Source organism: Mus pahari, chromosome 4 (genome assembly GCF_900095145.1).
Source record: "Mus pahari chromosome 4, PAHARI_EIJ_v1.1, whole genome shotgun sequence".
In the NCBI taxonomy this organism is placed as follows: Eukaryota; Metazoa; Chordata; class Mammalia; order Rodentia; family Muridae; genus Mus; species Mus pahari.
The window spans coordinates 87,964,393-87,981,527 of record NC_034593.1 but is presented as its reverse complement, the minus strand read 5'-3'; the positions used below and the strand labels follow the sequence as shown (position 1 = coordinate 87,981,527).

The 17,135-nt window shown below is 44.0% G+C and overlaps 1 protein-coding gene across 6 annotated transcripts in view; it reads left to right on the top strand.

Moving 5' to 3' along the window:
* Positions 1–17,135, top strand: part of LOC110320361 (myomegalin) — a 196,246-nt gene that overhangs the window by 17,068 nt on the left and 162,043 nt on the right. The window contains exon 1 of one of the 6 annotated variants that reach the window (XM_029537266.1): positions 8,328–8,698. The exons of the other annotated variants lie outside the window; for them this stretch is intronic. Within the exon in view, the coding sequence (XP_029393126.1) occupies positions 8,679–8,698 (20 nt within the window). The 5' untranslated portion in view covers positions 8,328–8,678. Of the gene's footprint in view, positions 1–8,327; positions 8,699–17,135 lie in introns of those variants that run through there. 6 annotated transcript variants of the gene reach the window in all.

Sequence of the window (17,135 nt, the reverse complement as noted above, 5' to 3'; positions counted from 1 at the left end):
TCTATCTACGTGTCCTCAGGGATAAGGTAGTAGATGGCTACATTCAAAGGTAAGGACCGTGGATATCATTCTTAGCAAACTTTTTCATAATTCAAAAATCCAGTCTCAGATTTAAACCAAGTTTTGCCGTTCCACACACTTCCTCTCCTTACAGCTCACACACAAGCCGTCCTGGACTGGTTGACGAGCCGGTGCTAGAACAACTTGCCACATCCCAGAGTGACTCGGGTTTTAGTGATGGTGGCTTGTCAAGAATGCTTGGAAGCTTTTAGGAATTCATGTCAGCATTGTTTCCAGAAATGTATTTATTGACCATATCAGTCTGTGCAATTTTAAAGATTTATTATGTATGCTCAACNTAAGGNTAATGACACAGAAGATTCACACAGGTCTTTTCTTACTTCCCCAAAGCCCCTCTGAGAAATGAACATGCCACATTTAGNGCANGGCTTCCCCTCCCCCAACATCGGATGCATATAAACAGTGGTGTTGAAAGGCTGGGGCGGGGCTTGGGAGTAAATTACCGCCAGCTGTCTGAAGCCTGCTCATAATTTCCTTCTTTGAGGTTTTTGTTACAGCTGACAGATAAGGCTGGTCAACGGAGGGGTGGTTCTGAATGTACACAAATACACACGCACACACACACACACACACACACACACACACACACACACACTCACTCCTAAACACAGGGAGAAAGAAATTAGGGAAACTTCCTCTTAAATGTCAGAACTTGGGTCTTATGATAAGGCAGGAAACTGATAAATGGAAATTCGGGGTCACTGGCCTAGGCATGGGGAGCAATTTGTAGCAGAATTGAAATTAATTCAGAACTGCTTCTTTAGAGTCAAGGCATCCTGTGTAGTATACAAACATTAATTTTTTAAAAAAGTAACCATGATTTATTGGATTTTTAAACCACAGCAGGCAATGAATTAAACACTAATCATAGATGGTCTTGTTTTGTTCTTGCAGTGGCCTGTCAACTATTTGTTGTCATTAACCTTATTTTAGAAAATATAAAGACTTTTTAAGTAGCTTGACCAAAAAACTGCCGGGCTATAGAGCCAACAATCCTAGCTGGTGTATGACACTGGCTGTGCTTCCCTGCCCATCCCGGGGTGTGGCACCCTCTGTAGTCACCCAGGAGAGGATGGGGACGTCTACAGGTGAAAACAAACTTTGTTTTTATTTTTTTTTAAGATTTATTTATTTATTTTATACATATGAGTACACCACTATTGCTCTCTTCAGGCACACCAAAAGAGGGCATCAGATTCCATTACAGATGGTTGTGAGCCACCATGTGGTTGCTGGGAATTGAACTCAGGACCTCTGGAAGAGCAGTCAGTGCCCTTAACCACTGAGCCATCTCTCCAGCCCCAAAACAAACTTTGTTGACCATACTTTTTTTTTTTTTTTAATTAAAAAAAATTTTTTTTCAGTTGATGACTGTGTTAATTTCTGGGATAAAATGTACTGTTCTGATATATGCAGAGATTGTGGAGCAATTAAAACAAGCTGTCAATTTTCGAATAAAAGTTTGAATTTTCAATTTCTGATAAAGTTTCTTAACTTCTACTTATCCTTGGTGCCTGCACAGGGTCTATCTTCTTTATAAAAGTTTTTAAAAGTCAAATTTAATCAAGGTCTCTCCTCCTATTCTCTGTGTGTTGTATTTTAGCTCTTCACGCAGTCAGGGCTGTTGTATGATGTAAGGAGTGTGTGTGTGTGCCTTTACACACCAGCTTTCAATCACACGCCCAATGTGTAGCACAAGCTCTGCTTGAATTGAATAAACATAGGTAACTAAATTTGTTCTTGAATTCTGTTAGCTTGTAGGAATAACTCAGTACCATTAGCATTAACTACTTTCTGAACTGTCTCTTCTTCCATTAAGACAAACATCCCTTTTGAAGGCCCCTCTCTTTTTAATCCCCAAGGTTGTTTTTCATTTTCTTAACTGCTCCTGGCTAGGAGCTCTGTTCTGGCTCACAGCTGTCCCTTCACCTGCTGTGCAGTCTTTGGAGCACACACCCTCTGCCCCAGGCCTGCTTCAGCTCCGGAAGGCCAGCCCTTTCCATCCCTGCAGAGCCAATCATTTTTCTCCAGCCAGGTACACCCCAACCAGGCCTCAGCTCTCCCCACGAGGTCCTCCCTGGGACTGATAAAACTTATAGCAGCCTTGAGCTGATGAGCACTAGTAGAGAACTGTTTTACCACAAGCACAGATTCAATGAGCTTCACCAGAACGGCTACGGCTAAAACTCCGTATGAAATATGCACAGACTTTTATCTTGTTGCTATTTCTTTCCTAAAGTTGTTTATTTTTATGAGTATGCGGTGCTTTACCTGTGTTTGGCTGTGCCTTGAGTTCCCAGTGTCACGGAGCCCAGCAGATATGCACTGCACCTCGAGCTGCCATGTGGGTGCTGGGACTGAAACCTAGTTTTCTGTAAGAGCAGCCACCTCTCCAGCTCCCTTGGGAGACATTCTAGCTTCAAACTGCAACATTGATTTTATATATATATATATATATATATATATATATATATATATATATATGGAATGAATGCTTTAATTCTTGTACTGTCTTAATCCTTTCAGTCTATGCTGATACCATTCCATAAAGAACTGAAAGGGTGTCATATAAATTAACTTATAATTATTCCCAAGGACAAAAGTCCCAAAAGAACTGCTCTTTTTTACTTCATTGGTCTGCCTCTACATCTGATGAGGGGGAAATGGACCCATAGAAGTTTTTAGAAGTTTTTTTGTATGGTGGAGAGGCCTACCCTAAAGATTCCCACAGGCTGCTTGTTTAAACAGAAGGCCATATGGAGCTCTCCCCTGCGTATTTTTGGAGGCCTTCTCCATGACTCTAACAATCACATCTTAGGTTTGATTTTTGTCTTGCAGCCACTTCTTATTTGGAAAGCTTTCACTGTCTGAAAAGACAAGAAACAGTTTGTTTTTTTAAATCTAACAAGTCTGGCTCATCTCATTGCCTCTACACTCTGTTCAAAACTGGAAGGGCTCAAGCCAGGCATAGTGGCACATACTTATACATAGGAAGTTTGAAGCCATTAAGGCAGACCTGTCGCCAAAAACAAGACAAGAAACAAAACCTTGAATGGCTCTTTAAAAAATGCTAATCTTTTTTTGTCCATATTTTTTATCATAATATGGCTTTTTAAAGCCTCTTAGTGGGAGGTTGGAGAAAAGTCTGTTAGCATTTTTGCAACTTTGTCTGAACATCTATACTATGTGTTCTGTTTTCTACATTACCAAAGGTGGTGGTGGTCTTTCTGCCATTACAGTCTCTGCCCCAGTATTCTCTTTGAAGGCATGGGTCAACCGAAGTAATACAGGCTTTTCTCTCAGTCCCATGGATGGAATAGTTTCTTCAGTGTCCTCTGGCTCTCCATCAGCCTCCTCAAGGTCCTTCCCCAGAGGGCTGCTGACACTTGTCACATCTGTATAGGCCTGCCACATCTGTATACTATAATCACTGCCTAGTTACAACTCCTCACTTCCAGGTGTCAAGTTGAGTTCCAACTGTTCATTGTTGTTGTTTAGCAAACTATTCTCTAATGTATAGGGTTATCACAGTAAGTGTTTTCTTATAGCGTAGTTCAGGGGATAGATAGTTCTAGTGTGGTTCAGCAGGATAGGTGTACCCCCATTGTAGCCACATAGAGGGTTGTTTGGATTTTGTTCAGCTCATAGCATTGCAATGGGAGCTGCTGGTCCACTCCACTAAGCCTCTGCTCTGTTCCTAGTCTCAGGGCCTCGCCACGTTGCTTGTCTAGGACCCCGGGTTGATTTCTTACCTTAGAGGCGTCTATTGACCTAAGCTTGATGGTTATATATCTTAGCAGGTTTCTACTAGTCAAGTAAGTTCCTGAAGTTAATATAGGTTAAAGAATGAATTACTATAGTCTACCTCTGAATGGGAAAAGTAGACAAGAAACTGTGGTTGACTTACGCTATCCAGAAAGGATGTTTATTTTAACTCAAAGTTAGGGCGTGGCCATGGTCATGGCCCTGTGAAGGACCAGGAAGATTTCTGTTGACTAAGCAAGCCCTGGGATGAATCACGGTGATCAGTGAGGTGACAGCCACTCACCTATGACGGCCTCCTATCTAAGTGTGCAGAGACCATTAGGTGTCTGAATCAGGACGTGCTACACACAGTGGGCAGGAATGACATTCTGGAGCTAAACCGATTGGTCTCACATCTCAACTATGAACTTTGTGATTAGGTAATGTGTCTGTCTCCCCATACTCCACATTAATATTTATAAAATAAGATAACTAGAGTCTACCTATAAAGTTTTTGTTTCCATAAGAGAAAATAGTTTAGAAGAAAATCTGATGCAATATGTTAGACATAGATATTTTATTATTACACTTAAGCCGCACAGACAACCACTTCAAAATCATTAGTACTGTTTACACAAGGGGAAGAAAGGCAGGATTTAAAAAAAAAAAAAAACAGCTGAATGGAACCAATGGATGCTTGGAAATGATTGGACAGACTTACAATCAGTTCAATCAGCTGACCAATTAAGAGCTAAGCTTTGCACTAAGGGAAGAACAGCATACCTGTTTGAACTGGTTTACCTCTGTTCTAAATCAGAAAACTTGGAGCAGATTTATTTATTTTTATTTTTTATTGGATATTTTCTTTATTTGCATTTCAAATGTTTTCCTCTTTCCAGGTCTCTGCTTTAGAACCCCCCTATCCTCCCCCCTCACCTCCCCCTGCTTCTATGAGGGTACTCCCCCACTCACTCACCCACCCACTCCTGGCATTCCCCTACACTGAGGCATCGAACATCCTCAGGCCCAAGAGCCTCTCCTTCCACTGATGTCCAACAAAGCCATCCTCTGCCACATAGGCAGCCAGCACCATGGGTCCCTCCATGTGTATTCTTTGGTCGGTGGTCCAGTTCCCGGACACTCTGGAGGTCTGGCCTGTTGACATTGTTGCTCCATCCATGGGGCTGCAAACCCTCTCGGCCTTGGAGTGGATGTATAAAAAGGACCATGTGCGCTAATAATACAATGATCTCAGTCTCAAAGTGGGAATGGCATAAAGTATCAGAAAAGGCAGAGACAACTCACCAAACTTCAATAACTTATATATTTATTTTTAAAATTAAAATAAAAATTAATCAAAAATTATTTTTAAAAATTATTGAAAACACTTTAGATTTATTTATTTTATCACTTTATGTGTGTGAGTGATTGGCTTTCATGTATGTCTGTGCAGCAAATGCACACCTGGAGGTCAAAAGAGGGTGTTTAGATCCCCTGGGACTAGAGTTACCGACTGCTGTGAGCTGCCATGCAGGTGCTGGGAATTGAACTCAGGTCTTCTGCAAGAGGAACAAATACTCTTAACCCCAGAGTCAACTCCAGCCCCTCTGGAACAGTTTTTGCTATGTATTTTTACCTTGTCTCAATTTAGGTCGACAGAGAGGCTCCAAACATTACTGTCCCTTATGTCCCCCTATGGACCAAAGGCTATATCCTGACGTGGTGAGAAGGACAGAGGGTAAAAGGAGACCAGGGCACTTTCTTCTGCCTCTTTTTACCAATCCTGTTCTTGAGAGTATAATACTAATGCTTTCATTATTCCCTGAAGACCTTATTCCTTAGGTCCATTGTTTGGGTTCCAATATATGCATTTTAGAGGGATCCATACATTCAAACCAGAGTATAACTAAAGAAGGAAAGAAAGAAAAAATAAATAAATAAATAAAGAAAGAAAGAAAGAAAGAAAGGAAGGAAGGAAGGGAGAAGGGAAGAAAGAATGAAAGAGGCACAAAAATGCAAAAATATCATTTGACAGTAATATTAGAAATGTCATAACTATGCAACAAAATATTAAGTAGGCTACTGTTCTATTGAAACATATATTAAAACATTGCATAATCATTGAAGTCTAACTATGCACACTACCTAAAAACATGAACAAATACATAGCAGGTGGAAAGTGGGAGAATAAGTATGCTGATCTAAGCTGTAATTATAGCTTTATAAATATGTTTCAACCGTGACTAACAGGAACCTGGAGAAATAGGCATTTGTGCTGGATTTGCGCTATTTAGAGAAGTAGTTTTCTTTTGAAATTTAAGAAGAAAGTGTTTTTAACCATACATATAAAAGTTTTTAGACATCAAATAAACTTCTGCCCTCACAAATACACCCATGTCTGTAAAGTGAGCCTGTGTTCTCATTAAAAAGTCCTTTTTTAGGGCTGGAGAGATGACTCAGTGGTCCCAGCACTTGGGAGGCAGAGGCAGGCGGATTTCTGAGTTCGAGGTCAGCCTGGTCTACAGAGTGAGTTCCAGGATAGCCAGGGCTATACAGAGAAACCCTGTCTTGAAAAAAAAAAAAAAAAAAAAAAAAAAAAAGCACTGGCTGCTCTTCCAAAGGTCCTAAGTTCAATTCCCAGCAACCACATGGTGGCTCACAATGGGATCTGAACCACAGTTCACAACCATCTACAATGGGATCTAATACCCTCTGTCATGCAGGCATACATGCAGATAGAGCACTCATATGTATATACATACTACATAATTTTCTGTAATTTCTGAATGACCTTCAGTTATTAACTTAATATTATAAACTTTTGAACAAAAGAGTTTTGTGGTGTTTTTTTTTTTAATTTAAAAAAGCCTGTTTTTCAGCCGTGCTTCTGGGAGGCCACAGGTCACCGAGTTAGCGCTATCTCTTCTGAAGCACGTCTGACTGTAGACAGAATCTCTCTCCACAACTCAACAGCCCATAATTTGATTTCAGACACAACTAAATATAGCATCAACTTTGGTATGAGGGATAGAAACCTGAGCTCCCTGTCCCTCCCCCAAGGCAACAGTGGATTCTTTTCAAGACAGGTGGCTTGTGGATCTTGCCCAGTGTCAAACTGGACCTTAGTTTTGTCCTTTCCTGGTAATATTTTAAATGAACATTAAGGGTGCAAGTTGGGGGCAGGGGTGAGGTGGGGGCATGATTTTAATCTTAAGAGTAGTTTTAGCTACAAACTAAGCGCTGCTCTTGGGAGATTCTAGGCTAGGTCTTTTTCAAACGACTCCTCTGAACCTCGGTGTTTGTATTGCTGTCCGTCCCTCCCGGGTTCCCTACTGAAGATCAGAACTAATCCAAGAAACTGAGGTAGATGACAAGTTCCTGCCGCAGGACAGGCTCTTTGTTGTTCTACCAGCACCCAGGCATGCCAGGTCTGTTCCCGAGTCTAACTGCGAGGCTGCCGGAGAGAATGGATTCCTTCTGAAGAAGCCTTGTTGGTCTGTCTTTGGAAATTTGGAGAACATATCTCTGGGCCATGCCACTGGCCTCATCAGAGTCTGGGCTGAATCGAGCCTTCTTATTCTCAAATATGCCATCTTCAAACCAATCTAACTAAATTATCGCCACCAAATATAGGCACATGTAGTATATAACTTAAAAAAAGAAAATGAAAAGGCCAGCGGTAAAGCTAATGATAACAGTGATCATGGGACTTAATAAAAAGGTTTGTTTCAGAGCTAAAGGGAGCTCCGGGAGGTGAGCCCTCTAATTACAACATGTCTGTCTTGTTTAAACATTGTACATAAGTTGATGTACATACAGGCTCTGGGCAGCCCCCTCCTTGGAAGGAAAGGCTTTCTGTGTGCTCTCAGAACAGCCACAGTTGGAGAATCCATGTCCTGGGCTCTTAGGTCTCTTAAGGCGTTTGGAGCATTCTGGGATGTTCAGGAACACTATTCTGCCTCCTTGGAGCTTCTGGTAGAGCCCGATTGCTGTGGGAACTACAAGGGAAAGAAGCTAAACCAGGGGCTGATTGAAATAGGGACAGCTAATAAGGCTACAAGGTTTGGGTAAGAAGGCTGCATCCTGAGGAAGTTTTTGTCCGTGGATTTAATGGTGAAACTAACAGGTCTCATATCACCTTGTGCCCTGTGACACCCTAGGAAGCACAACCTACATTCAGGTTTGCATCGTTCTTAGACTCCATCTCTGCCTTGGAGGTTACTTGTGGGTGGGCGATGCAGGCATACGGGGTGGGGGTGGGGGAGGACCACCTTTCCAAGGTGCTCCCCTGCAGTTGGTTGCTTTTATCCAAATTTCCTCATTGGGATCAGCGAGGGACTGAGAGTCTGACAAGGGTCATCGATGGCCGCCTCTAGGGCATCAGTCCTTCCAGCCTTCTAGGGAGGCCGTGGGAGCCGGAGGGTGTGTGCCGCGGCGTGTCACCTGGGCGGGTCCCGGGCTGAGCGGAGCCCCGCCTCTGCTCCCTCGCGGTTGACAGCTCAGCTGGTGCGGATCAGCTCGTGCCAGCCAGTCGCGTCTCAGCCTGGGAGCGTGTGCGCCCGCGGCCTGGGCTCCGCGGTAGCGGCGTCCAGCCACCTCCCGAGAACAGTCCCTGCCTTGTACCCAGAGCACCGTTAGCTGAGGGCGCGGCTGAGGCCAATCGACTCGCTCTCTTCAAAAAGCAGAGAGCGGACCTTGTTCCTTCACCCGGCACCGGCGCCAAGAGGAGCTGGGGAGGACGAAGAGACTCGGGCTTTTTGCGCTGGAGACTCCTGGGCAAGGCTTGGTATCTTCCCGGGCTGCGGCCACCCCGGGGTGACCCGCACCCCGAGAGTGAGGAGAGCGCTTGGATCATGGAGCAGACCTGGGCCAGGTAGGGAGCGGCTTCTCTCTTGTCGCCTGTAGACTTAGGGTTCCTGCCCTATTCCCTCCCCTGGTCGCCCCTCACCACTAGAGGCCTCGGAGCTCTTCTTCCCTTTTCTGTCCTGTCGCCTTCCTGGTTCCCAGCCCACCTCTCCCAGCCTCCCACAGGCACTCTACTCTTCAGCGTGTCCCCAGCTCTGCGACTCTCCTTTTCACCTACTCCTGACGTCAAAACCGCCCCGGGGCTGCCTGGAAGTTTTCCTGTAGCCATGTGTTCGCCTGTCTTTTCCTGATTTGTGAGCTTCTTTTCCAAGAGGTTGGAGAGACTCCGGTAGGGGATACCTTTAGTTTCTGATACTTTTTAGCGTGTCTGGTTCTTTCTCATCCTGCCACGTTTTCCACCTCAACCTTATCCTGCCCTAGCAACCCACAGAGGCCAGTAACGCTCATCTCCTTGAGCCTTGGTTCTGAGCTCACCATGGAAAGGGAAGGAAAGGGAAGGAAAGGGAAGGAAAGGGAAGGAAAGGGAAGGAAAGGGAAGGAAAGGGAAGGAAAGAAGGGAAGGAAAGGAAAGGAAAGGCTCCGAGCACCCTCCACTGCCCAAGGCGAAGCCAGGGCTGGTCTGGAATAGGTTGTGTTGTGGAGGTGATGGCAGAATTCTGTTCCTTCGCCCTCCATCCCACCATTCACTAAATATTCTTTAAAAGGGAGCTCCTTCACGGACTGGCAAGGATTAGAGACCCTTTGCTGAGACAAAGATTTCTTCTCTCTCTCTCCTCGCCACGGGAGGGGGATAGTATCCAGGTGTGAGAAGACTGTATCCCAGACAGATGCTCTTTATCCCCAGAATTTAGCTTTGGGGAACGGAAGTGTGGACAAGTGACTGTTCTGACTCCCAAGGTAGTGAAGACTACTAACATAGAAAGTAAATTGGGGTTCTACAATAATTATGCAAAAAAATGGGGGTTCGCAGTTGATTGTTAAGTTCAACCAAGTGAACAGTTCATTGTGAATTTTAAAGAAAGGACACACTGCCCACAGGGCGCACACACTGTTGGAGGAAGTGGACTTTGTCCATGTGAAGGGTCAATCCTCCTTTTTCGTGTTTTCTCCTAGAGAACTGTGCTCTGTTTGGGGTTTCACATGATTTAGTTTTTTAAACAAGTGCAGTCAAGAGACAGGGTGGGACTCAAAGTCATGCTTTGAGGGTTGGCCAAGGGACCTGGGGCTCTTAAATCTGGAGAGGGGGAGGGCGTGCCAGCACTATTCAGAGATCTGAAGAGTAGTTGGTGGTAGGGAGATTAGCTGAGTTTAGGATCTCCTAATAGGACAGAGCAACCGACAGATGCAGCAAGTCTCAGAGAGGCAATGGCTCCAAGGCAGGAAGCCCCTCTGAACACTGGCCTACCTGCTCCAGGGAGATTACTGCCCCTGGCTAGGTGAGTGCCCGCTGGGGGAAGCCTGAGGGTATCAGGGACTGCTGTGTCTGCCAGCATTCTCACACCTTAAAAAACAGTGGTGATGGGGAGCTGGGGAGATAGCTCAGTCCATAAAGAAAGTACTGGTCTTGCAAGGATGAGGATCCGAGTTCCCCCCCCCCCCAGAACCCACATAACAAACAAACAAACAAACAAAACCCAACTGGGTGCTGTGATACAAGTTACAGACCAGTAAAAGTGTCTCTCTCTCTCTCTCTCTCTCTCTCTCTCTCTCTCTCTCTCTCTCTCTCTCTCTGTGTGTGTGTGTGTGTGTAAACAAATAGAAATAGGATCATTAGGAAACAGGAAATGCATGTTCAGCTTTAGGAATACTATCAATCTTTTTTTTCTTTTTCTTTTAATAATTTATTCACTTTACATCCAGATCATTGTCCCCCATTCCAGTCCTTCCCTCCCCCAACATTCCCTTCCTTTCTCCGCTGAGAGAATGGAGGCCCACTCTTGATATCCCCCTACCCTGGCACATCAAGTCTCTGCAGGGCTAGGCACTTCTTCTCTCACTGAGGCCAGACAAGACAGCTAAGTTAGGGGAGCAGATTCCACAGACAGGGAACATCTTTAGGGCTAGCCCCTGCTCCAGTTATTTGGAATGCACATAAAAACCAGGCTGCACTTGTGTGTGTGTGTGGGGGGCTAGATCCAGCCCATGTATGCTCTTTAGTTGGTGACTCAGTCTCTGAGAGCCCCTAAGGGTCCAGTTAGTTGACTCTGTTGTTTTTCCTGTGGAGTTCCTATCCCCTTCAGGGCCCTCAGTCCTTCCTCCAACTCTTCCATAAGAGTCCCCAAGCTCCACCCACTGTTTGGCTATGAGTCTCTGCATCTGTCTGAGTCAGCTGCTGTGTGGAGCCTCTCAGAGAACAACAGTGCTAGGCTCCTGTCTGCAAGCACAACAGTGTCATTAGTAGTGTCAGGGATCGATGCTTGCCCATGCGATGGGTCTACCCAATTTTTTAGTAAGAGGTTATAAAAGAGGTTTCTAAACAAGGCATCCAAAGGGGACATGGTGAAAGGTGCTTAACATCACTAGTCATTAGGGAACGGCAGAACCGAGTGCCATGTGGCTACTACATCCATATCAGAATGGCTGACATTAAGTCATTAGAAAACACGATGGCTGGTAAAATGGATAACCCCACTATTAATAAGCCCAAACCACAATATGCAATGCATTTACAATGCAACCAAATACACTCACAAAGCTCCATGTAACAATTCTTAACCTCATCATGGTTTATAATCAGGTGTTTCCTATGTTATTTCTTTAGAAAAATCAATGGTGATTATGACTCAATTTATTTTATCAACTAAAGGGTCACAGTTGGCAAAACTCATGGCAAAAAAAAAAAAAAAAATGATGGCTGGCGACTCAGATCCTTAGCTTATAAGGCAGATCAGTTTATAAACATCCATTGAAGAGAAGAAACCCAAACAGCCACACACTGTGCTAGACGCTAAGCATATGAATGAGACTGGTTCTGTCTTTGAGGGTTTCATATTCGAATCACCGATAATTTTGTTTGTCTGTTTATTAAAGACTCTCATTATATAATCCAGGCTGGCCCTGATACCCCTGTCCTACTTCCTCCTCGACCATTTAAAATTTTAATAAACTAAAGTGAAGGCAAAAATATACATTGACTACTTTCATAGTTAGCATTAGCTGTCAACTTGAGGAACCTAAAGTCACCTGGAAAGAAGAAACAGCAACAAAAAATTATCTTGACCAGACTGGCCTGTGACCTTATCTGGGAAACATTTTTTTTTTAATTGTTAATTTTTTGTAGGAAGGCCCAGCCCACTATGGGCAGTGCCATCCCTAGGCAGGTAGGCCTGGGCTGCATAAGAAAGCCAATTGAGCAAACCAAAGGGAGCAAACCAATAAGCCAAGCTTCTCCGTTGTATTTCACTTGCAGATCTTGCCTTGAGTTCCTGTCTTGGCTTCTGTCAATGATAGGCTGTGACCTGTAAAGTACAATAAGCTCCATTCTCCCCACGTTGCTTTTGGTCACGGTGTTTATCCGAGAGAGAAGCAGCCTAGGACTTTGGAAAAGCACACCCTGAAGGATGCTGAGGAGGGACGTTGACCATAACTGCTAACATTTAGTAAGCTTTCAGTGGGTGCTAATTCTTTGCATCTGTGACTTCTCTTAACACTCATAACTTATGCTATAAACAGTTTTCAAATAAGGAAATCAAACTTCAGGGAGAATGACTCGCTTGTCCAGGGTGACCCATACAACTAAGGAAGAAATGGAAACTGACGATCTAACTCCCAAACCCGAGATTTTTATTGCTTTATCTGAGTTAGGTCTTGTAGGTGACTTGGCTTCTGAGTTGGCGTTCCTTTTTTAAAAATTTATTTTTATTTTTTATTAGATATTGTCTTTATTTACATTTCAAATGTTATCCCCTTTCCTAGTTTCCCCTCCAAAAATCCCCTATCCTCTCTCCCCTCCCCCTGCTCCCCAACCCACCCACTCCACTTCCTGGCCCTGGCATTCCCTTATACTGGGGCATAGAACCTTCACGGGTCCAAGGGCCTCTCCTCCCATTGATAACCAACTAGGCCATCTTCTGCTACATATACAGCTAGAGCCACAAGTTCCACCATGTGTTTTCTTTGGTTGGTGGTTTAGTCCCAGGGAGCTCTGGAGGTACTGGTTAGTTCATATTGATGCTCCTCCTATGGAGAAAAGGCGTTCTTGTGTTGGCTTCCTTGAAACTTATAGATATGCTGAAGTCTGGGATTTTTAACCCCAGGTTTCATTCCAGAAAGTCCTGGAAAGTGCCCTGCCTGAAAGGTGCTTCACACAAACCTCTTTCGTTTTGTAGTTTGAAGTGGTTTTCGGAAGCCTCTAGGCTGGCCTTGAGTTTCTTAGCCTCCCTTCAGCTCCCTATGCACTAGGATCACAGACATGTGCCCCGCAAGCCCAGCTTCCTTACGCTCTTTACCATGTTCAGTCTACCCACAGAGGACCAGGGTGTTGGGCATTTAGTTCTCAGTTGGCCATGCCCTGATAGCTGCACATCACCTGCCTCTCTGCGGCCCCATGTGTGCCTTCTCTCTTTCCCCACGTGCGCTTCCTACCTGACTGACTGCTGTCGGTCTCTTTGTTGAGTCACGTATGGAGAACACAGTTGGTTCTCCAATAGCAAATTTCCCATGAATATACTGGGCATCTAAAACACGGGTTTCCCCTCTCGTCAGAGTCATGTGCCTGCAGAGTTAAGAGCCGCTGAAGGACTGGTTCGCGGAGACAGATAATGGAGAATTTGATGGTGAGGTCAAGCTTCCTCACGTGGTAAATCTAATGGTAGAGAGGCTGTTGTTCAGAGCATTTTGTGTCCTGGACTGGAGATGCACTGTGCTTCTGCTTTAGAGACTGTGGGTATTTGATTCAAGGCCACTTTTGTATTAGTTTCCTGTTACCTAAACAGTGGCTTATGACGCAGAAAGTATGCAATGATGGAGGTCAAAAGTCTAAAAAAAAAAAAAAATCAGCCTTTGAAACTAAACAGGGCATCATCAGGCCCATGTTCCCTCTGGAGCTCTGGAGAGTACCCATCCCCTACCTTTTCCAGCATCTGGAAACACTCAGCAGTCCTGGCCCAGAGCACCAGCCCAGCTCTGGCTGCTGTTCCCAACACCACATGTCTTTCTGTCATTCAAACATCCCGTGTCTTCCTTATAGGGACCCTGGTGACAACTTTGGGGCGAAACGGATAATCTAAGATCATGTCTTCTAACAGTCATGTCTTAGCGGTGGCTATGGCTGTGTGAAGTGGCATGTTCACAAGCTCTGGTGATTAGAAATGTGGGCCTCCTTGGGATGGATGTCATTGTTGAGTGTGTACACTGATGAATACTGGGAAAGTCATTACTAATTCTCTTCCTTTTCTGGGTGGAAATGTTCTTGCTTGTGGCATATGGTGACTCTGAATAAGTGGAGCAAGTCATATGTGACTTTTATATGAGTTTCCTGAAAAAAGAACTGAAAGAAAGAAAAAAACTTCCTTTTTCAAGAGCAGCCTTGAAGATGGAAGGTTAGGAAAGAAAAGTATATTGTCCTATTGTTTCTTTTACCACATAATTAGATTTAATACGATGTAAACATTACTTGTATCTGCTTTCTGAGGCTGTGAAAATCTGGAGACAGCAAGAAAATCAGTGAGTCAAGAAAATGAATGGTCTAGCTTCAGGATTTGGTTTTACTTCTTTGCCATACAGTCAAAAGAGAAACTTCAAGTAAGATGACATGTTCATCAGCCGTAGGTGTATGGTTCCTAGGAGATCCCGTTGATAGCTTTTCGCATTTGTTGTACTCTTTGCTAACTCAGCCTGGTTGGATTCATGGGAGCTTCTGGAGAGAGTCCTGCTGACAAATGGACAGTGAGAGGCAGAGATGGCACCTTCCTCCATTTTACAGATGTGGCTGCTGAGGCCACGAAGGTTATGTGATTTTTCTACTGTTCAAATTATCATGCATGGCAGTTAGATGATGCCACTGTCTTGCTCGACTGGCATTTTGCACGTAGCATTTTGTAGGAGGAAAATTGCTTGCTTTCCTAACTCTATTACTGAGATGTCTTTAGACAGTGAATTCCTGTTGAATATTCATCAGTGCTAGCAATTAATTTTCTGTATTTTGAGAAGGAAAATCTCTGCCTTGGCAGCCGTGTTTCACACTTGGCTGCGGCTTGGGGACTTTGTCTCAGTCACTGCTTTCATGCCTTAGTCCCACCAACTAGATCAGGGTACACTGCTGGCCCCCACACCTTTCAGCCACAAAGGCTGGGTGAGGAGGCCTGTGAAGACTGCTTTTGCTCTGGAAGCAGGACTTGACTGAATTTCACCCCAGCATCCTCCTCATCCTGGAAGCTCACGTCACTGTGGTTGTGTTGACCACTCAGTGGATGTCTTAAGACACCACCCACATGGAAATCCATCTGTCTTATAAATAAAACTCCCAACTGGGCTCAGGACAGTTCACGTGTTGTCTCCGGCAAAAATTCAAATAACATTTAAAGTTAGAATAAAAGTCCAAAATAAAAAATAGATGTCATGATGACTCAAGGTGGCTCCATCCAATCCTATTTTAAAACATTCAGACACACGGGGCCATGTTCCCTTTGCCTCATGGCATCTTCTGGGTACTCTAGTCAGCAGGACAAATATGATGCTATTTTTTTGTTCCTGAGCCCTCATAGCCAAGTCATTGTTATTCATAGACTATTCATAATGAATTTTTACGTGATAACCATGACCCACCCGCATCTGTGTAGTTCTCTAATAGTCTGTGACACCTTGCAGTTAACCCATCCCGCCACCCACTGCTCTCCTGCTTGCTGTTTTATGTGTTATATTCATCATGTGCTATAACATGCCATGTGGTGGGATTATAACACATTGTTTCATCATTTCCTGCTCTAGATCTGAGAACTCGCCCCACTTCTACTAAGGCTGGGCACCTACCTAAGCCTGGGAAATCTGCGTTTGCTCTGGAAGCGCGAGTTGGCTGCATTGTAGCTTTGCAATTTCCCACCTTTAACTATCATAAATACCCAGCAGATATCTATATGCCAAAAGCATCTTCTTCCACGGGATTTAAAAAAAAAAAGATTGATGTTCAGTAGTAGAACAGCAGGATTAAACAATTCCAATTTTTGAAAATCCACTTAATATCCCTGTGAGTTGTGTTTGTACATATCAGACGGATATATTACAGTTTAAGTGTCTTTTCAAGACCTGAATCCCTATGTGACAGAGAGAGAGACAGAGAGACAGAGAGAGAGACAGAGACAGAGAGAGGGACAGAAAGAGAGAGAGAGAGAGAGAGAGAGAGAGAGAGAGAGAGAGAGAGAGAGGAGTTTGAAATCATGAAATTTATAGGTAAATGGATGAAATTAGAAAANAGAGAGAGAGAGAGAGAGAGAGAGAGAGAGAGAGAGAGAGAGAGAGAGAGAGAGAATATAACTGGAGTACATAACATAAAGTGGCGTATCTCTAGGTAAGTCAATACCGACATTCCTACTTTACTCTTCTTGATGGTGGGGGGGAGCTTTAGTGTGGTTGTTAATCTCTATTAGTATTGTGCTCTAAGATGGTAATAAATATAACATAGGGATATGAGTAATTAAGAAGTAGATTTGGGTTACAATAAAATTATGCATAGTATGTGTTAGGATGCCTATTGCAAGGAAAAGGAAAAATGTTGCATTTGCTTATGGACTTATGTGTAGCATCCCTTACCTACTTCTTTTGAGCTATGTCTTTGTACGCTTTATAACAGAAAGAAGTGCGCATTTGTGTGTGCCAAGTGGCAACATGTAATATTTAAACTGAGGTTGCTTCAAAAGAGTCTTCTGTGCCTTACTTGAGCCTTTCCAGGTTTTGGCCTCATGGGAATTGCCTTGCCAGCAGCCGGAGGGAGCTGGTTATACAGTGATTGCCACTTTACACACCCTGATCTAAAATTATTATGTGTGGGCCTTTCTATGCCGGTTGTTCCCACCCACACACCTAGCCTTGCCTTTGCTAGGGTAACTGTTTATCCTTCTGTGGTTAGCTTCGTCACTGCCTCCGTTGGAAAGTATTTTCAGAAGCAAGTTCTTGGTGTTTTCTATAACCAGTCCTGCTTGTTCTGTATGACTTTGAACTTGATTTACTTGGCATTTCCCATGATCTTATTTGATTGGACAGTGGGCTCATTATTTGTGCCTAGACCATCAGTAAATCTTCACTAAAGAATCTTCCAGATGCCATTTCCTGAAAGCCTGATATATCTCTTAGGTGTTGCCTGACACCATTGCGCATTCAAGTTGGACGCTGTTTAAGAATTGTGAGCAGGTTGTGCTATGATACATACGTCTTTAGAGCTGGCTACCTGATGGTGAAGGATGCTGACACTATACATGGCCTCCAGGCACGCCTTGCTTCAAGGTCCTCCC